The sequence below is a fragment of the Mauremys reevesii genome, linkage group 3 (genome assembly GCF_016161935.1).
Source record: "Mauremys reevesii isolate NIE-2019 linkage group 3, ASM1616193v1, whole genome shotgun sequence".
NCBI lineage: Eukaryota > Metazoa > Chordata > Testudines > Geoemydidae > Mauremys > Mauremys reevesii.
In genome coordinates this window covers 2850570-2872182 of record NC_052625.1, presented here as the reverse complement: position 1 = coordinate 2872182, position 21613 = coordinate 2850570, and the positions used below count along the sequence as shown (strand labels likewise).

The window sequence follows — 21613 nt, the reverse complement described above, 5'->3', positions numbered from 1 at the left end:
TTTGCTAGAAGCTGACCCTCTTAAATAGTGCCTTGAAACTGGTCATGATGTTCCTCTGGCACATGCTCAATGAAGGAATTCAATTTGTTAGAATTTAAGTAAAGTGCTCATGTTGTGCACCACTGAAGGTGATTTTGTTATTGGCATGAAGGAAGCATCCTGCCTTCTTATCCAGTTAAAGTATATGCATTTCATGTTGTTTTTAATGCACAATCATCAATCGCTCTATGCTATTTATTGGCTGTCAGAAAAGGAGAAATTGCTCCTGAACGGAACCAATAGCGTAGAGCTGCTGGAAGGCCTGGGACAGAGACTTAAATGATCAGTGCATCTACCTTTTGGTGACAGCATCAAAAAAGTCTCACTTCCAGGATCATACTCATCAGCATTCTTCTCTTACACTTCAATAAGACATAGTTTCATTCAATGGTACATTTGCTCTTGAAGAGCCTGAAGAAACTGATTTTCTGCATGGTTAGAGATGAGCACAAATTCTTTTTATCTTTCTACTTCACAATTCTTGACAATGTTAATATTTTGCTTTAGAAGAATAATCTGTTTTCATTATTTCAATTCATTCAATTGATTGTTTCCTTACCATCTCTTTCAACATTATACATCTTAAGATGGATCTATACCAAGTATCAGTGCGTGAAATCAGTAAATTCTAATCATCGCATTCATAGTATTGATCAAAAGCTTTCACACCTGTTCTAGCTGAAATGAGAAACAGCCCCCTACTGCACACTACACACAAGGCTGGTAAAGCTGAAAAACAGCATAAACTATCCAGATTTTATAAAAGCCAGGTTATCAGATGCTCTGCCAGCCTTCCCAAAGTTCCTAAATTTAGGCCACGTCTAGATTATGGGCACTACAGTGGCACAACTATGGCGTTGTAGCTGTGCCACTGTAGTGCCACAGTGTATGAGCTTCCTACAGTGACGGAAGGGGTTTCTGTGTTGCTGTGGGAACTCCACCTCCACAAGGATTGGTAGCTAGGTCAACAGAGGCAGTCTTCCATTGACCTACCTGTCTCTACACCTGGGGCTAGGTGTGCATAGCTGTGGTGCTCAGGCGTGCAGATTTTTCACACCTCTGAGCGCTGTATCTATGTTGACCTAACTTGAAAGTCAAGGCCAGTTCTTAGTAAACCAAGTCCCAGAACAGTTTACATCTCCAGCCGCTAACCTCTCCACCATCCAGTGGTGGTCAGCACCACCCACTAGCCACACCCCTCTTAATCACCAGTGACTCTGCCCATTCCCTTTCCCCCCACTAATCTTCAATTCCACAATTTCTCCCTGTTTCCCACAGGTATAAAAAGAACCAAAAAACCCTCTTCTCAGTTCCATTTACATTTTCACAAATAGAGTTTTCATTCACAGATTGAAACTGGAGCTAGATACTCGTCGGATGAAAAAAGCTCTGCTGCTCAAGTCCAGGAGTGGGCGTCTCAGCCTTTGGACTGGCCCACACAACTGCTGTGGAAAAGCCACCAGTACGAAGACTTGGACAGAGGGATAACGACTAAGTTCCTACTGAGAAATAGTGTAAGTTACAGAAATTCAGCTGAGCAGAAACGTGCCTTCTGGCAGAGAGGCAGAACTCTGGGGTGCCATTTGGTTGTAGCTACTGCAGCACTACAGCCAGGGGGAGCTTTCTCCATCCCCACAGAACAGCAAGGGGCCTCCTTCTGGGGTGTATTCAAGGCAGGGTCACCTAGACTGCCAAGCTTAGGGAGCAGCAGGCCATGTGTTGGAGGCAAGTCTCTGGTCTCAGTTACAGGACCGATCACTTTCCTCTCTGCTTGGTGGAAAGCTAACACCTTCTTCAGAACTACAGCAACAAGGGACCGGGTGTGCTGTGCTGTCAATACACGGGAGCCACCCTTTTATTACAGGAAGAGGATGCTCACTGTGCACAGGCGGGGGCCCCATTCACTTCGATTAGCCAGACCTTCAGTTCCTCATCTACCATGAAGTCAAAGCCGAAGAGCTGGAAACTCTGGTAGTGAAGGTGTTTGGTGCTGATTGCAGGCTCTATACACATAAGGCAGCTTCTACGAAAGGAAAAAAAATGCAGAATCTGACTTAGCAGCCATAACATTTAAGAGCAGTAATTCTAGATTCCAAGGAGCAGACACAGTGTACGATCAGAAGTGTACAGTGCAGTGGGAAAAGCAAATGGAAACAGTGATCAGGAACAGACTTGTTCCTCACACTATTATTACTTTTTGCTATTGTGCCCAGCCAAAAATAAAAAAGATACTAAAAAAATCTGACTCATGCAAAAATACCTCTCCGTTTACGCTAATTAAAGGCCTGATCCAAATGCCATTGAAGCCTTACCACTGATTTTATTGAGAGTTGGACCAGGACTGATTGTGGCAGGGACACTTCATAACGCCACAGGTTTTAGAGAAAGAAAAATGCACAAGAGCACAAAGATTTTAACACAACTCTGAAGCAGCTCGACATGTTCCTGTGACACTCAACACATGTTTTCTGTGTTCTCCAATAACACAGAATGGCATAAAGCCAAAATCTGTTCAAAGAGTGATGCACAACAACAGAATACCAATCAGGAGCCCGAGAAGTGCTCTCTTGTTATCTGCATTTAGAACGACTATGGACACTAGACATGCAAGAGTGACCTCCCAGCAACATGGGTATGATAAATAAATAAATAATAATTGGAGATCTACCAATCTCCTAGAACTGGAAGGGACCTTGAAAGGTCATGGAGTCCAGCCCCCTGCCTTCACTAGCAGGACCAATTTTTGCCCCAGATCCCTAAGTGGCCCCCTCAGGGATTGAACTCACAACCCTGGGTTTAGCAGGCCAATGCTCAAACCACTGAGCTATCCCTCCCCCTAGATCATTAGAATAATGATCTAATTAACAACTTTTTTCCATTATAATAGAATTTCTCTTTCAAGTAGACAGGCAGGATTGTTATTCACCTCGCAGGGTGCTTTGACAAACTATCGAGTGTAGAGAATACAAATATATGTACTTACCCAGTATATGTGTACGTATACATAAACAACACACACCTGGATTTATTAACTAAATAAACAAACATTGTGCACACAATAAGCAGTCTGGGTTTTCATCGAGGCAAAGCAAAAGCATATTTGTAAGTGTGGTATAAGTCAGGTGATGCAGGGGCCCTGGCCAGGGGGCTCCAACAATGAGGGTGGTTATGTTAAATTGCCATCAATCTAATGAAAGTTTGCATTAAGTCTGAAGGAAGCAGGGTCCAATCTGTGCAACAAAACTGGAGCCAAAACTTACCAACTGAGAGTCCCAATGACTTCCACTGGGCTGCTCTCCAAGGCTACTCCTTTGAGCAGGGCTTTGTAGGACCAGGACTAGTTGCATCAGCTGGGGGAGAAGCATGCCTGATCAATATCACACACGGGCTCCAGTGCCCCTCTAGAGCGATGCCCTCAGTTCAGAAAGAAAGGAGCTATGAGGGGGCCAGTTACAGCTCCCTGATCCACAAGCCACAATTAGTTAGAGCTGCCTAGGGACACGAGATCACATGCCAACTGAGAACTGGAGGAGCACAGCTATGCTCTGCCCACCCCAATGCTGGAGGGAGGGGCAGCTGGCACAGGAGTGGACTATGACAGCTTTGTGCCACTGAAAGCTTCCCCCACCAAGGAAAGTTAGGGCCAGATTCTAGCCCCTTTGTGCCACCTGAGCAGCACAAAGGGGTCAGGATGGGGGAAAAGTGCCTGTTATCTACCTCATTCCTTTCTACTGTACCTCACTGCTGCAGAGCCAGTTCCAGCCAGCTAGTACCAGAGTCAGCGGAGGCTCTCATGGCAGTGCATTGGGGTGGGTCTGGTGTATAAAAGGAGAGAGTGCGAGAGATATGGACAGCTCCTACCAAGATTTCAGCTCCCTAGGATTCCCATGTGCAGCAATGTGGAAGGACAGCACATAGTCAAGTTGGGAGATCCAGCTCTGTGCATCTCTCCCCATGGGAGGGAACAAATGCAGAAAGCACTGCAGACCCTGCTCCAGCTGCTGGGCTACAGACTTGCACCTCAGTGCCAAGTCATACTGAATCCAACCCAAGCATAACACGTGGCTTCACAAATCAGTCTAAGAGCACTGAAACAGAGCGAAGGGTGAACCAGCCCACAGAAATGCAGCAGTTTGAAAGAGCTCTGCTGATTATCTGCTTGAGCAGGTGTCCAGAAATGTCAGCTCGCGATGGAATGTCAAGCCGTGGTTCAGCAGCTGTACAACAGGAACCAACTTGTTGTAACAGGAAACCATACCAGGAGGAATGTCTTGAAATAGCTCCTATCATTTCTGAGGGAATGGGTTTAAATAGGATGTTATAATGAGCCTGCATCCTTATTCCTAGGCACATTACTGGAGAGTTCTAAATAGTGAAATATTTTAGATTACAAAATCAATATAAAAGCCTGGGATCACAGTACAGCCTTCTGCTTCCAGTTGGAATGACTTTCGTTCCTGGCTAGACCTCATCCCAATCCTTCTGTTGTATCTTTGTTCCTCTGAGAACATGCAGGCTTAGGAATTGGGTGTACTCAGCCCAGGACCAGCTTTTCTAGAGAAAGGGGCAAGAAACCATATCTTGAGCAAGTTATGGAATAACCTGGGAGCAGCAATGATATAACCAGGGGAATCCACCAATAAGCCAATATTACATCCATTTAAAAAACTAGTCAAAAGGACACTCAGTTTGTAATGTGAAACCCTTAAAAGTTAGGAAATGCCAATATTAAGGTTGCCCATGCAACCCTCATTCAGCCCTCCTTTGCATATGATCAGGAACAGTCAACATGGATTCACCAAGGGCAAGTCATGCCTGATCAACCCGATTGTCGTCTATGACGAGGTAACTGGCTCTGTGGATATGGGGAAAGTGGTGGACATGATGTACCTTGACTTTAGCAAAGCTTTTGATAGGGTCTCCCACAGTATTCTTGCCAGCAAGTTAAAAGAGTATGGATTGGATGAATGGACTATAAGGTGGGTAGAAAGCTAACTAGATCATTGGGCTCAACAGGTAGTGATCAACGGCTCGATGTCGAGTTGGCAGCCAGTATCAAGCGGAGTACCTCAGGGATCTGTCCTGGGGCTGGTTTTGTTCAACATCTTCATTAATGATCTGGATGATGGGATGAATTGCACCCTCAGCAAGTTCACGGATGACACTAAGCTGTGGGTAGAGGCAGATACGATGGAGGGTAGGGATAGGGTCCAGAGTGGTCTAGACAAATTGGAGGATTGGGCTAAAATAAATCTGCTGAGGTTCAACAAGGACAAGTGCAGAGTCCTGCACTTAGGGAGGAAGAATCCCATGCACCACTACAGGTGGGGGGGTCGTCTGGCTAAGCAGCAGTTCTGCAGAAAAGGACCTGGGGATTACAGTGGATGAGAAGCTGGATATGAGTCGACAGTATGCCCTTGTTGCCAAGAAGGCTAATGGCATATTGGGCTGCATTAGTAGGAGCAATGCCAGCAAATTGAGAGACGTGATTATTCCCCTCTATTCGGCACTGGTGAGGCCACACCTCAAGTATTGCATCCAGTTTGGGGCTCCCCATTACAGGAAGGATATGGAGGGAGAGAGTCCAGTGGAGGGCAATGAAAATGATTAGGGGGCTGGGACACATGACTTATGAGGAGAGGCTGAGGGAACTGGGCTTATTTAGTCTGCAGAAGAGAAGAGTGAGGGAGGATTTGATAGCAGCCTTCAACTACCTGAAAGGAGGTTCCAAAGAGGATGGAGCTCGACTGTTCAGTGGTGGCAGATGACAGAACAAGGAGCAATGGTCTCAAGTTGCAGTGGGGGAGGTCTAGGTTGGATATTAGGAAACACTATTTCACTAGGAGGGTGATGAAGCACTGGAATGGGTTCCCTAGAGAGGTGGTGGAATCTCCATCCTTGTAGGTTTTTAAGGTCAGGCTTGACAAAGCCCTGGCTGGGACGATTTAGTTGGGGTTGGTCCTGCTTTGAGCAGGGGGTTGGACTAGATGACCTCCTGAGGTCTCTTCCAACCCTAATCTTCTAGGATTCTACAAGATAATCTAATTAACATGATCACATTTTTCCCACAGGACCCTGCTTCATTCAGTACACAGGATGGAGCACTGAGTAAATGAAGCAACTCTTTGTTAGTTCTTTGTATCATCTCCACCCGTAGCTCCTGATGATGTCTGTTTGAGTTGTGAATGCTTAGCACCTCTGAAAATCAGGCCCCACTTGTCTCATGCATGCACCTAATCAGTAAGGCACCTGAAATTAGTGGAAACTTTGGTGAATTTTGGCTTACCCGTCTTATTCAGATATGTACACATATTTACAAAGTTGAATAAGAAACAAGAATAGCTCCATTCACCTTGTGGAAAGTCCCTAGACTAGACAAGTGCCACACACTTCCTATGTGACCTTGGTCAAGTCACTTAACATCTCTGAGCCTCAGTTCCTTGTCTGTAACATGGAGATAATGATACTTTTGTCTGTCTCGTCTGTTTAGACTGTGAGATCTTTGGGGCACGGTCTGTCCCTTACTGTGTGCATGTACAGTCCCTACCACAATGGGTCCCCAGTTCTGGTTGGTGTCAATGGGTGTTATTGTAACACAAATAATGATTGCTCCTCCCTTGGTTTTCACACTTCAGCTGCTAGAAGAGGGCCTCCTCCTCCCTGATTGAACTAACCTCGTTATCTCTAGCCTGCTTCTTGCTTGCATATATATACCTGACCCTGGAAATTTCCACTATATGCATCCAACGAAGTGGGTATTCACCCACGAAAGCTCATGCTCCAAAACGTCTGTTAGTCTATAAGGTGCCACAGGACTCTTTGCTGCTTTTACAGATCCAGACTAACACGGCTCCCCCTCTGATACAAATAATGATCAACAACTTACCTTATTATTTGTTTGATCTGCAATAACAGGCTACTTTCCAGTGTAATGTTCAAAGAACTCATCAGATACTGATTGAACTCCTCAAAGAACATTTCGTTCCCTTCTTCATACTTCCCATAGTTTTTAGAATATTCCTTCTGTATGCAGTGATTGGTCAAATGGCAGGTTTTGTCTTGGAAATTAGCACTATTGTATGGTTCTGAAGAGGTCCGCAGAACACCTTCTCTGTAGAGGTAGATATTATATTGGTGGTCCACTAGAACCCAGCTTCTGAAAATTAGAAGAACACTAAATAGGGTTTGGTTTCTTTTTTTAAGACTGCATATGCACATAATCAGATTAACAACACTTCACTCACCCTGATGCATTTTCTCTAATCTTTTTGAATAAGAATTGACAGGCAATCTAAGTATCAATAGAAAACGTTACCTAATATCAAACTTGCGATGGCCTGGCTCTAACAGCATCGGCTTTTCAAGGTATTTCTGAATCACATGCACTTGTCCTTGATCATCTATAAAGTTCAGAAGTTCAGTAGCCTCTGAAGAAATAAGAATTCCTTCACCTAACATGAAAAAAGCATAGGTAAAATAAAGCAAGTTTCACAGACATGATCAATGGAAATTATTTTTTAAAAGGATTTTGAAGTATACCAAAATATATGTAATGACATATGTTACTGGGTCTCTTAGTGCAGCAGATTTGGCATTATGACCATGCTTGAGAATATGGAGGTAAAAACCTCTCTGGCTAATAAAGATGTTCCTCTCGGTACCCAGAGATGTCTAGGCTTCAAGACAAAGGAAGAGTTTCAGCCATAAGAGTTACAGTTGTAAATACACATTTAGATCTTGGGACATCTATGTACTTAAGAATCCGGATTGGGTGTGTGGTTGAGTCTTGTTTAAAATTTGTGCATTGTGGCTTCTACTGTTTTTCCTCAGGTTCTTTAACTACCAAACAGAATTCTTCCACAAGCCCAATTAACAAAAGGTGTTTATCATGCACTATTGGTGTTTCTGTTCTTGCCTCCCTTTGGCATGGTCTCCAGCATCCCCTATTGCCAGCCATGAGCACCCAGACATCACGAGCCGGTGGGGAGAGAGCTGCCTTAACTCCCTGTTCAGCCAGGAATGCAGGTGCCTCCCCAGCAGCTGCTTGGGGGGCAAACTCCCTGCCCCATTATCCTCCCAAATCCTCTGGAATGGGAAGCTACCAGTGGATTCCTCTCCTTCCGCATCACTGGGCTGAGACACAGCAATACAACACTCACATTCTCCCCAGTCTCCTGTCCTCCACCTGCCTCTATGATCATCTGTCCTCTCCGTAACCGTTATCTTCCCTGCCACTCATATTTCCCTGCACCCCTCCTACTCCCACGCTCTTCCCCCACACATTTCCACTCCCACCACTCTCTTCCTGGCCCCCACATTCCCTCATCCCCGCTCAGGCTCTCTGCCTGAACCCCACATTGCACTGGCTTTGAACAGGACACACCTCTTGTGTCTTGTCTCTTGCTGGGGTCTTGCCCACACAAAGAGCTCTGCCAGGGAGCAGTACTGGGTGTTTATGGGTCATTGCTGGTCATTTATTCACCCCCCAAATATCAGACAGAATGTGCAGGTTTGTACTTTTAATCCGTGCTGACGGTTCCCTAGGAGCAGAGAGGAGACCATAAAATGCCCCAGACGGTGCAGAGAACAGAGTTCTTTGTGGTACTTATGTAAAGGCCCGCAGCCCGGAGCACACACTGCTGTTAAACAGGCATATTGCAACCCTGGCTAGACACGATGGAGGGGAAATAATCATCCTTTTTTTTAAAAACAACAAAAAATCAAACAACAAGAACAGAAAAGAGTTGGAGCATCTCAGCAGGAAACAAACCTTTGGCACCGGCCGAGGATTTGGCTATCCACACGTTCCCCTCCCCACTCTCCTTTCTCTTGTTGTAGGAGGCCAGGAACACTTCCCTTTCATCCGTCCTGGAGTTGTTTATAAGATGGCGAATTCCATTCTGCACGGGAGCCACTGGAGTCTTTAGGTTAGTTGGATAAATCATATATGATTCTGGGAACCATGTGCAGGATTCTGATAACTCAGGGCTTGTCTTGATTAGCCTAGTTGAAGAAGATAAACCAGCCCATTAGCCTTGCTAATCCTAGAACATGCCAGCTCCCAAAATAATTTATACTTATTAAATGCAAGTTATCATTAACATGAGCCTTTTTCCTGGTAGCGAATATGGTTAATGCATATTCAACAATAATAATACTGTACTGTATATATTTCTATTAACTTGCTGAAAACAGTCTCTGTTTAAAGCTGCTAGAAGAAAAAACAGTAGGACAAAATATTTTTTAAAAACCAGCAAATATTGTAATACTATAAGACAGATTTGTGTAAATTCCTCTCTCTCCTAAAGATGTTTTTGAGCACTCATCTTTCTAAATAAACGCTGTTACAAATCACTGATCTAGATCTTTCTATTTTGTCTTTAATATATTTGCCTTTTATCATGAACTGGAGTCAAATATTCTGAAATAATAAATAAAAAATGGCTCCATATAGCTAGATATTGCACATTATCCGCACAAATCTTTCTGAGAAACCAAAAAGACTTTTCATTGGGAATCTTGTGTCCTAACACACAAGCCCCTGCAAAAATTGCTGCGCAATGGAACTTGATCAGGAAAGATGAGGTGATCAGAATGGTGAACTAGGCTATTCAGGACAGTAATTTCCTCCCAGCGGGAGCTATATATCCAATCCCAACCCACAGAAGTTTCCCATTGACTTTAGTGGGCTTTGGATCAGGTCCTTTGTCAAAATGGTTTTGTTCAGAGTCACAGGGGATTTTTAAGCAATTAGAAGTACTGGTGACTCTTGGGAGTAAGAGGGAAAGTCACCTACAGCTTTAGAAAAGACAGGCACTGACCACAAAGCACAAGCTATATAGAAATAATTTTGTGAATCTCAACGAATGGTCTTAAGTAATCTGCTCTCTGGCACTGGGTGATTGTTTACATCCTATCTACATAGAAGGGCCTGGGATTTCTAGAAGGGATTTTTTAACAAACGTAAGCCACGCAGGCCCAAGGTGCACCATTGTATACAAACGATTATGATGGGCGGGCTACAGAATGATACTCCACATTATGTAAGTCAATGTAGGCCCTGCAGCCTGTCTCTTATTGTAGGACAGTGAAGCCTTAAACAGTTTGAGCAGATCAGGAGCTTTGAAATGAACATGCTGTAACTGAAGCAGAGTTCAGTCCTAAACCAACTCAATATTCCATCTCTTTAACAAATGGAAGCACAAGCACCACTCCTTGCAGGAGACATTGGCACGGCTGATTATGATGAAATTCTGTCTGAGTAGTCTCTTTTGAAAAAGATGTCTCCTGGCATTCACTTGACCAAAGAATCTGGTTAGCTAGAGGCACATTAGTACTGCAAGTCTCTATAAAAATGAACAACAGAAATAGCAGATTGGAAGCAAGTTTTAAAAATATATCTACCAGGAGAAACAGATAATGTTGTAGTGGTGGTTTCCTAAAATTTGGACCTAAAGAAACAACATCTGCTTCTCTTGCGTTCCCAACTTGACATGCAACCCCATTTGCAAGCACAAATAACAGAATTACAGATACCAATGCTGCTTGCTCATGAAAATCAGGTCCAGTATCTAGAAACTGAAATGCTATTTGGGCACACAAATGATTGTGAAGAAAAAAAGCAGATGCAGCTTCTGAAGACTGCCGAAGGGTCCCTGAACAGCAGGCCTTTAAAGGCAAATTTTGGTGCTTTTTCTCAAGCATCATACAAAACACACTTAATATTTAGTTGCATTAGAAAAAACATTTTTGCAAACACGCTAAAAGGTTTCAATGGAATCCTTACTTCACTAAGGAAGCTTTGCGACAAAGCTTGTCAGCTCCCCTGTAGTAATTTACCAGCTGCACAAGTCCAGGTTCATGACCTACAAGAGGAAAGGGAGAGTTAAGGAACAAACTTTTCAATTTAAAAAAAAAAAAGAGGGGGGGGGAAGTCAGATTGCTAAGGAATCCTGGGAAAAAAGAGAAAAACTCTGTATAACAGAGACTTCTCTGTTATACAGTACCCCAGACAACCACATGATGTTGATACTGGGCCCAGGTTGCATCGTGAAGTGCACCTTACTTAGGCTTGACCATTCTAAGTTAGGTTTTACTAGTTGCGGTGGTAAGTCAGATATGCCTTATACACTTCCATATTCTAGTGCTGGTTGTCACTCGTACATACTTGGTATTCCACAAATAGGTCTATTACCTAAATATCTGTAACAAACCAAACCTCCCTCCACCGTGACCCCACCTTGTCCTTACAACAGAGAGTAGTGATGTGTTATTTGCTTAGAATGCCTAAAAATCCTATGTCCCCTGAGGTTCACCAGCTAGACAAGCGTCTGTAAGCATTACCCGCCCCCCTCCTCCCAGGCACAGATGGCGGGGGGACACCTCTTGAGCATTTGGACTCAAGAAATAATGCAACAGCTCTACCTTGTGTGTCTTGACAATTAAACTCAAATGATTACTTCTAAGAAATGTGCAGAATCTTTCATTTATGGGCTAGGCAACCTTGTTTTAATTTTCTTGGCCAGAAGTAAAGGGGTGACTAACAGCAGGAGAGCCAGCCTGAGAGCTCAGGACAAAGCTGAAATATGAAAATGCCCAGATTCAGGAGAAGCCATCCCTTTCCCCATTGCTGCCCTGTCACGTGACTCAAGGAGTGCCCTAGTCACAGTAGGTACAGCTGAAGAGAGGCTCCCTGCACTGAAGACACTGGCATCTTTTCTATCTGATTCAGAAAAAGGAAGAATCATCTGCTACACACAGAAGGGGCAAGGGTTTGATTTTGGGTGGCCAGACAGACAGCAGGGCACCCATTGGCAGTGGCCTGCTCTGCCTGAGCTCCCTATGACAGAGCGCAGGGGCTGAGAGCAGCGGCACAGGATTGGCTGCACACAGACACTTCCATCTTCCCCCAACCCAACCTGTGCTAGTAGCCATTGGACTGGACCAGAATCCAAACTGGCTCCATGGTGTGTGTGTGTGTGTGTGTGTTCCACCCACACAGCACACCCGACCAGACTGGGATAAGGGTTTGCCCCTAAGTGCACCCTTAGTTGCTCCACAGAGACCGTCCTGAACAGAAATGGCACCCAAACCAGCTGGACGGACGAGCAGAGGTTGGGAAGGGACAGGGGTGGGTAGGTAATTCAATGAAAACCCTGAGGCACACTCCAGCTGGACGTGCTTTAAAAGGAAGAGTATAAGACGCACGTTAGTTCCATGCATGGGAACTAGACAAACTCACACAGCACTCGCAAAATAAGAAAGGGAGATACTGGTTTACTGGTTACTCTAATTCGGTGGTTTTCAATGTTTTTTAATTTGCAGGCCCCTGAAAAACTTCCAGTGGAGGTGTGAATCCCTTTGGAAATATTAGAGACTGTCTGCGGATCCCCAGGGGTCTGCAGGCCACAGGTTGAAAACCACGCTCTAGTTGTTCTAATGCCACCCAAAAAACCAGTGAGTGACTGACATACATGAGTAGCTTTTTAATCTTTACTAACCAGTTTCCCTGAAGCAAAATACAACAGAAAAAGAAAAGTGAATGCTGGGGATATTGGCTGTCGGATGGTCATTCAATGGGCGCTACTGTTGGAAGAACTGGAAATTATGTTCTAATCTTATTACTGTACTTTCATTTAAAGAAAGAGGAATCCATTATGCACGTTATTGTGTTACTACTAGACGAGGTTATTCTAGTGTTCTTTTTCGCCATGAAATTTGTACATATGCACTTTAAGATCCTTCAGTTAAAAGAACAGATACAGGCAAAACAGTGGTGGGGGGCAGGGGGGACAGGAAAATACACAGCAAAATGCTGGAGGGAATGTCATGGCAAGGGGAACCAGTCCTACTGTTAGGAAACAGATGCAGGAGCTATTTCAGGAATGTAGCCCCACATTCTTATTACAGGATTAGGGAGCTGTCCCGATTTACTGAAATGAGAGAGAGAGATTCCAGTTCAGAATAATCCTCCTGAAGGCAGCCAGGAAACATATTTCATTGCAATGGGGCAGATCCTTCTCACCAAGCACATGCAGATCTCTCAACTTCTGAACGCTGCTCTCCCCAGGAGAAGGATCTCCTCAGGATCAGCAATGACACCGCATCTGTTCTCATCATTCTTCAACCTCCCCAGGGATCCCGTACAACAGTGAATGCAGCCTAGGTCTGCCATCATTTCCCTCCCTCTCCCCCATAGTTTTAAGGCCAGAAGGGACCTCTGAGATCATCCAGTCTGACCTCTCGCTTAACACTGGCCAGAGACTTCCACCCACTGATTCCTGCATCCAGCTCAATGACTTGTGGTGGAGCTACAGCATATTTGTAGACAGGCCAATCTTAATTTCAAGTCTCCAGATAACTGAAAATCTACCACTTGCCTTGGTAAATTGTACCATGGTTAATTACCATCACTTACTAATTTGTGCCTCATTTCCACTCTGATTTTGGCTAGTTTCAGCCTTTGCCTGCTATATTAAAGAGCCCTCTACCATCAGATATCTTCTCTCCATGTAGGTAATGATTACTTTTCAGTGGAACACTCCCTCTATGCTAAGGAATGACCCCCTTCAGGAGGGGAAGGAAGTTCTAGGGGCAGTAGCACGGGTCCCTGGCAAAAATGCAAGGCTGTAAGAGAGGGGAAGGGAGGCCATGAGCTGGTGCAAATGCAAAGGACCTCAATGCAGATGCCCCTGTTATCTTCAGAAGATCCCCTGGGATCTAGAAAGGGAGAGGTGATGAACTCTAGTCTACGGGAAATCTGCAAGAGGCTTGTGAAGTTTGCTCCCTTTAGTTTTCTGGGGGGTGAGTGGGGGAGAGAATGGGAGTGGTGGCACAGGGAGAGGAGCGGTCTGGCCATATGACTGCAAAACAAATAGCTCCTATAGAAATGTGGCTGGCAAGAATAAAAGAATGACTTGCTGCGAGCACTACATTAACAACTGAACTCTGAGGAAAAACACAGCAAGTGAGACAAATTGGTTAAAAATAAACCATCCACCAGGTGAGTTTGGCAGTAGCCTACACACTGCCTCAGTTTTGTTGCGTTCTCCTAGCTCATAATTCTATTGCTATGCAATCAAAGTTGACTTCTTCAACAATTCTGGCAATTTCAACATTTTCTTCAAATTTGTAAAAATCCCCCTCCCCCTCCTGTATCTAAAATTGTCATTTTGGGGGCTTTGTGCTGGTGGATACATATTAATGAAACATGGTCATATGTCCTACCAGGTGTATGACTCCCAATATCAAACATCACAGATCAGTCCCCATTTCTTTTTAAAATGGGACACCATCAGGTTACAGATTCTAGTTTGGTAAAACATTTTTTTTTAAACTTGTGCTACCAATAACTCTGTAGATCAGTCCAGCACAATTTTAACTGCCACATCGGCTCAGGGGGAGTTTAGACTGCAATTGGCCAGTAACTATAATTAATAGTGACCTTGCCACAGGCCCTCATGGTAACGGGTGGGTGCATACATTTTGTACCCGGGGTTGGTAAATCTCCTATGAGAATTTTGTAAATGGCTTTAAAGCTTATCTATTTGCACCTACTGTCGATGTGCTGCACCAGCTTACAGAGTAGCAGTGCAGCTTACCACAGTTTGGGTCACCACTGAGGATGGGTTAAATAAAATGAAACAATCCGCTTTCAATAAACAAAAAAACCCCTAAACCTCCCAGTGGGTGTGAGCTTGAGGGAGTGAGGAGCAGCCCTCCCACAGGCCCCACCACCTCCCTCCCTTAACATGTCCATTTCTAGACCTGCAAAGCCAAAACATGGACGTGGGGGCCAAGGGGGAGCCTGTCACAGAGCTAGTATGTTCCCAGGCCAATTTCCATGATGTTTATTTTCCTGCCTCTCACATTAATGGATGGAGTAAGTGAGCCTGGGCACGGAACAAAGCAAGCACAGATCTGTCGCCCGCCCAAGAAAAAGTATAGGAAGTTTTCCACAGGCACACGCAGCCGATAGACTCTGAATGGTCAGTGCTGAATGAGAAGTGTTAAAGGACCTTTATTTCTTTGGTTCACACCAAAGTGAGAAGTTCGATTCTTTCCATTTCCCCAATGCTTACACAGCCCTGTCTTCTACTGAGTCAATCCCTTTGTTCTCTTTGATCCCAGGCAGGGTTTTCTGCAGAGTGTTGCAGCATTCTTCTAGTGCTGTTAGCAAACACAGAGGGCAGCCCTGGATGAACCAGACCTTTTGAGAGCAAGATACTTGTATCTGAATACATCATGGCTGGCTTAATTCAATTCTGACCATCTCCTGAAGAGAAGCAGACAACCGTGCCAAATTCCACACAGAAGTTTTACAATGAGTCATCTCTCTGTTCACTGGGCTAATTTCAAAATAAATTCATGTAGAATCATAAATTAACTCAAATAGGAATGACAAAGGGACAAACTTTCATATAACAATCTGCCCAAATCTAAATTATAAGAGGATCTAAAAACTGATCAAATCACATCTTAGTACCACTTAGAGAACTTCCCAGTGTCCCCCTTCACAAATGACTCATCTTTTTTACATTAGGATATATATAAAAAAATTAATCCTCAACAAAACACATTGCATGTCCCATTTTGAGACCACGGTACTATTATTAAATTACTTTTCGCCCACAACTAAGCAGAACTCATTTTCTCCTGTGAGAAAACTTGTGATCATATGGGGAGCTGAATGATAAACTATGGGCACAGGTTTGTCATACAAACAGTTACATGTTATGTTAATTTTTTTCCCCCTTTAGCCATGCTTGAGTCAATCCTGATCCCAACCCCACCCTCAAGATTTCAGAAAAGGGTGAGGAAGTTCTCACCAAACAAACCCATCGTGGAAGTTCAAAAAGGTGAGAAACACCTCAAGATAAAGAAATGTTAGCTATTTCTTTAAGGGTCAGAGGGCTTCCTGGAGAAGGGAACATGTGGGGATTAAAGATAAAAGCAGAGTGAGTGTCTCCACCCTTTCACACTTTGGGGGTTAGGGGGGCTGTGAAATCATTCAAGAAAGGGAGGTTACATTTTGTAAGAACCAGTTGGCCTTGCTTTTCATATCAGACTAGGCAATATTTCAAATAGCAATTTGAATTCATAAACATTACAATATTTCAATTTAAAATAGCGTCTGAAAGAACAAAACCCCTTGTAATAATATAATAAGATAATAATTGGAGATCTACCAATCTCCTAGAACTGGAAGGGACCTTGAAAGGTCATTGAGTCCAGCCCCCTGCCTTCACTAGCAGGACCAATTTTTGCCCCAGATCCCTAGATGGCCCCCTCAAGGATTGAAACTCATAACCCTGGGTTTAGCAGGCCAATGCTCAAACCACTGAGCTATCCCTCCCCCCTCCTTGTCTCCAGCTGAAAATTGCAGATCTCATAATATAGCATTATGTTGCTGAGATCTCTGATTCTAAGCATTCCTTTGTTCCTGTTTTCTAATATAAGATACTGATATAAACAGATTTCCTCTAAGATTCCACATTATAATGGAACAGAACCATAAAAACTAAAATGTTTAATGCAACATAGATGTAACCAGAAATGCTAATACAGCCCCAAATGACTAATTTCTACAATTGGGTAAATTAATCTTTAGATAATAAAAATGCTATCTTGTTACAAAGGCTAACTTTAAAAATAAAAGCCATCACCATAATATATCTTCAGCTATGCTGTTGTACCTCCCGAAGGCAAACCCTCTGCTACTGCTGCTGCCATGCCAATGGCCAAGTCCCTCCCTTGTCGCAGCAGACAACACCCAAATCTACACTCTGCAGCACACACTAGTCACATAGTAGTTTACATTTCCCAGTACGCAAAAGCATCTAAACGCACATCCCCACAGACAACATCCTGTAATGGAAACAAATTACTTCACACTATTGATGAAACAGTAAAAACCACAGGTTCTGGCCCACTCCACACAAACAAGCATTAGCATGTTGCATTGAACATGGATAAAAAACCAGCTGCTTTGCTGTGTTGTTCATTGGCCTTGCCCTGCCAGTGCTGGGGTCTCTCTTACCCAGTCTCCCAAAGGGCAGTCTGTTCCTCTCCCCCAGCATCAGGTTAAATCTGGGGTTGTCTCTTTTCAGCCTCTTCCATTGTCCGGTGGCCAGGAGTATTTTGGACACTTCAGCATAGATGCTGCTGTTTTCATCTCGTACCACAAAAGTGTACATCGTCCCATTAGCCACGAGCAACTTACAGCCCAAGCTTGGGGGCAGCGTGGTTTGCAGCTCAGCAAACCGCGTCTCCTCCACCCCGGATCCCACCTAAGCGGCTGGACTCAAACAAGGCACCCAGCGCAGCCAGGCATCGGGCTATAATCCGCTCAGGAGGATCCCCCGCGAGCCCACGGGGGAGCATGTGCCCGTCCGTCTCCACCAGCTCCCGTCTCCCGCCGCGATGGAGGCTGCTCGGTCTCCTCAGGGCAGAGCCGGGTGCGCGTCTCTAGCCCGTCAGCGCCTCCTGCCTGGCCCCGGAGGCCAGGGGGAGCCAGGGCCGCCCCATGCCCGCAGCCCCTGCAGCTCACGGGCCCGGGACCCGGCCAGCAGCAGCGGCAGCGAGCCCGGCCCCTCCCCGCAGCGCCCCGGCCATGCCCGCGGCGAGCTCCTCCCCGCTGCGCTCGCGGGTCAGGGAGCGGGGGGGGGCGCCTCTGAGGGGGCGAGTTTCGGGGGGAGGGGTGGTGCCCAGCCGCGGGGCCCCTAACCCGTCACGGGGCTGCGCTTCCCCGCCGCTTCCCGCCCCGCCCGGCGCCGCTTATCCCCGGGGGTGAGTCCCGGGCCCCCGCTCCGGAAAGGGGCCGCGGCAGCAGCCGGGGGAGGGGGCTGAAGTGGAGATTGCGGCGGCCGCAGGCCCCGGCTGTGCTCGGCGCTGCACAAGGTCCGGGGGGGGGGGGCCGCACTCAGCTGCCGGCCGGGATGTGCAGCGCGCGCTTGGGGGCGGGGAGTGTCGCTGCGGCGCGTGACCCGACCGGACCCTGGCGCGCGCGGCGGCCGCGAGCCGGCCGCCCCCACTCCGGATCCGGAAGCGTTTACTACGGGCCGCTCGGCCGGAAGTGACGCCGTGGCCGCTCGGGGGGACTTTGCAAGGAGCCTTCGGCGCCTTGGGGGCGGGGCTCCGGCGGCTCCCGGGCGATACTCCCCGCCCCGGGCTGTGGGGCCGCAGCAGAGCTCCGTGTCCGCGGCGCGGCGGGGACGGCCCCGGCCGGGCTGCCCGGGGGAGGCCGAGGGCCCCGCGCAGAGCCCCCCCCCCGCGCTGTGCAGCCGGGGGGGGGTTGGTGCCAGGGCTGGGCCGTGCGGGGGAGCGGCAGCGGGCGCCGCGTGAGGGTGCTCAGCAGAGACGTTTGTGAGCCCGAGCCTGGGGGCCTGTCTCTGTCCCCTGCCAGTTGAGGGATGTAACTGGGGTGACCAGGGAGCAAATGTGAAAAATCTGGAAGGGGGGGGGTAATAGGAGCCTATATAAGAAAAAGACCCAGCGATCGGGACTGGCCCTATAAAATCAGGACATCTGGTCACTGTAGCTCAGTGGTTTGAGCATTGGCCTGTTAAACCCAGGATTGTGAGTTCAATCCCTGAGGGGGCCACTTAGGGATCTGGGGCAAAATCAGCACTTGGTCCTGCTAGTGAAGGCAGGGGCTGGATGCGATGACCCTTTCAGCGCTATGAGATTGGTACAGCTCCAGATATTAACTGAGGGGAGAAATGAGGAGCTGCTCAGCAACTGCAGGAAAGGGGAGGGGAATTGTTCTTCTCCCCAATGAATAAATGTCCTAAAGCGGCTCCTTGAGCCAAAAAGACTCACTTGATACCAGCACCACCCAACCTCAGGCCCAGAACGTGTTTGATTCCTCCTCTTCCTTAACTATCCCCCAAAGGCCTCCTGCAGGAGACGATATAGTAACAGATCAGGGAGCTGTTCTCAGAAGGTCACAGTGATGCAACAGCTCATCCCTGGCTAGGAGACTCCAGGGTGCTCAGTTCCTACCCTTTAAGCCTTTTGTTCCTGCCTCCACTGCACAGACGAGCATTTTCTCTAGATTGTTGTAGCTGTATTTCAAATTCATTTTGAAAGTGGCAAGATGTCTCATTTTACTCTTGGCCCCATGTCCTATGCTGGGACATTCTCAGTTTATGCTGCTATTGACCTGCACTGAGATTGGCGCATGGTGTTCCTCCTACCTACATTTCTATCTCTCATGCTCTCTGGCTGTTAGAGAACTCAGAAAGAGAGTGGAAGTTCAGGAATCCTAAAAATAAATGCTACTTCAAATGTAGCAGTCACTGCCTATGCCCCATACTGTCCACTTACCTATAAGCTCAATATTCATACTAAGAAAGTTTATAGAGAGAACTGGGAAAGGTCTGGGCAGATACCTGATTTTCCAAAATCTCACTGTGCTCTACCAGCAATGCTGCTTCTGAGGAAGAGAAGAGTATGGGATACCTTGGGTACCAGGATTCCCCTGGTAAGATTCACCTGGAGACTATGATGAAGGAGCTTCCAAATCGCCATGTCCTCTTGTCCTGGTACCTCCTCACCAGCTGCTCCTCTGCTCACCTCCGTCTCTGAGGTAGAGTGCTCCTCACCCCCATTAGACAGATTCCCAACAATTAACATATTCCTAACCAGGGTAGTAGCTGTGTCTTGAATTAAACTGTTAAAAAGGGCACACACACAACACCAAACCAAACCAATTTCCCTCTCTCAGGAATAGCCTGAAAACTTGTTAGAAGGTTTCAAAATATACTGAGTAGTTGAATGGTTTGAAAATATACTTACCTATTTCTTCACTATGTATACATACAACCCCCCCCCTCCCCCCGCCACTCTATACAGTAACAATTGCTTCTTGGTGGTGAAGCCAGGCTTTTTGGTTTGATAGCCCCAAACAGTGGGTGTGACTAGGATACTGCGCTGCCCGCTGAGTGATGGTGTCAGAGTGCCACACAAAATTATCCAGCAGCGTCAAGCTCCCCCCGCCCCCGTTCAAGCCCCAAATCTTCCCCTACAACAGAGACCCCAGTTCAAAAGGTCACTGGATGTTGTTCCCCAGAAGGCTTGAGTGAATGAAGACCCATCCCCCAAAGTATGAATGCACCAGCCGAGTATGGCGGGGGGAGTGGAGGGAAACGGGCTGCTCACCTGCCTGTAGTCAAGGGTCAAGTGAAAAGGAAAGAAAAAGAGACCAGAGTAAACCTTGGCCTTGTCCGAGTTCAGCCCTCCGCTGGCTGCTGCAAGGTGGAGCGGCCTGGTCTGGGGCTATGCACAGCTCAGACAGGGCTTGCTTCAGGATTGGCCTGGGAATGCCTCTGCAGACAGGCAGCCATTACCCCACAGGGCTCACCACCTTCTCCCTGACATGAGCTGGCACGAACTCCCCCAGGCTGGCGCCAGTTACAGCTCCCTGCACAGCTGGTCTCAGAGCAGTACGGTAGGGGGGTTACAGAGCATCCACAGCTCAGCCCCTCCTTGCTGCTCCACTCACTTTCCTTTGCTGGGATCTCTATGTCTCTCTTGTTCCCTTGCAGCAGGTCTCTGATTGCCCAGACCACCCTCCCCAGCACCCGTCTCTGCTGTTGCCAGCCTGCTCGGCCTCACTGCCCCCCTATCTGGGTGGGATAAAAGCAGGTGCACAGCCCCTGATCTCCCCATCTCTGGAACCAAGGTCAGGGGAGCTCTCCCCCAGTGTGGTAGGAGGGTGGGTGTTTACTGTGGGGGGGAAGGTGGGGGACTTATTCCCTGGCAAATCTGCATCAGGGCCGGGCCCAATCTGGCCACAACCAATGACTATTGGGAACGTCCCCGTTGCTGTACAGCTGCCTGTTTCATTTTTCACATCAGCTACAATAGGAACTGGGTAGCACTTATGAATGGGGGCATTGTTCCGCCTGCATTTATACACATGGTTCTCTCACGGAGAGGAGGGGATTGAAATGAGAATAAGTAGCTGAGACATTTCCCCACCATAGCCGCTCACTGGCCAGTGCTGTGCTCATTGCTGGGGGTTGTGGAGTTTCTACTAGCTCCGTGCTTAAAATCGGTGGGAGGGCTAGTTAACACTACCGCCTCTGATGTCAGCACCGCCATCAGCTGACTGCCTGTAGCTATGAGACCCCACAGCAATACTAGCTTCTCGTTACTTGTAAACAAGTGTACACCACGTATTGAATTGTAGCTTGTTACCTTAATTAAACTGCAGTTGGAAAACCAGGGGAAACGTATTTCACCACAAGGTAAAGTGAATTTAAGTTTTTCTGTCAATTATGTGTTGAGTTGTGTGCCTGGATAATAACAATAAGGTCTCACAGGTGTCTAATAACCTTTACTGTTAATTTTAGAGAGTGCTTTCAGGGGGGTATTGTACTTGATGTGGTTCTTGCTATAATCATAGCTTTCTTGTATTTATAATTTACAGCGGAAAGCTGTTCAAATGATAAGATCACCTGAGATAAGCAAAGTAAAATTGCACTAAGCTGTATTAAAAACATTTTAACTGTATAGTACATGGTACATCACTGAGAGCACTATCAAAAAGACTTAATCGCCACTGTAACAG

At 46.5% G+C, this 21613-nt stretch overlaps 1 protein-coding gene across 1 annotated transcript in view; it reads right to left on the bottom strand.

The window, feature by feature from the left end:
• Positions 1-17678, bottom strand: part of TTL (tubulin tyrosine ligase) — a 30584-nt gene extending 12906 nt beyond the window's left edge. The window contains exons 1-6 of the mRNA XM_039530791.1: positions 17078-17678; positions 10826-10904; positions 8810-9042; positions 7355-7490; positions 6926-7195; positions 1919-2062 (exon numbers count right to left, since the gene is read on the bottom strand). Coding sequence (XP_039386725.1) covers positions 1919-2062; positions 6926-7195; positions 7355-7490; positions 8810-9042; positions 10826-10904; positions 17078-17234 — 1019 coding nt within the window. The 5' untranslated portion in view covers positions 17235-17678. The remainder of the gene's footprint in view (positions 1-1918; positions 2063-6925; positions 7196-7354; positions 7491-8809; positions 9043-10825; positions 10905-17077) is intronic.
• Positions 17679-21613: the final 3935 nt, after the last annotated feature.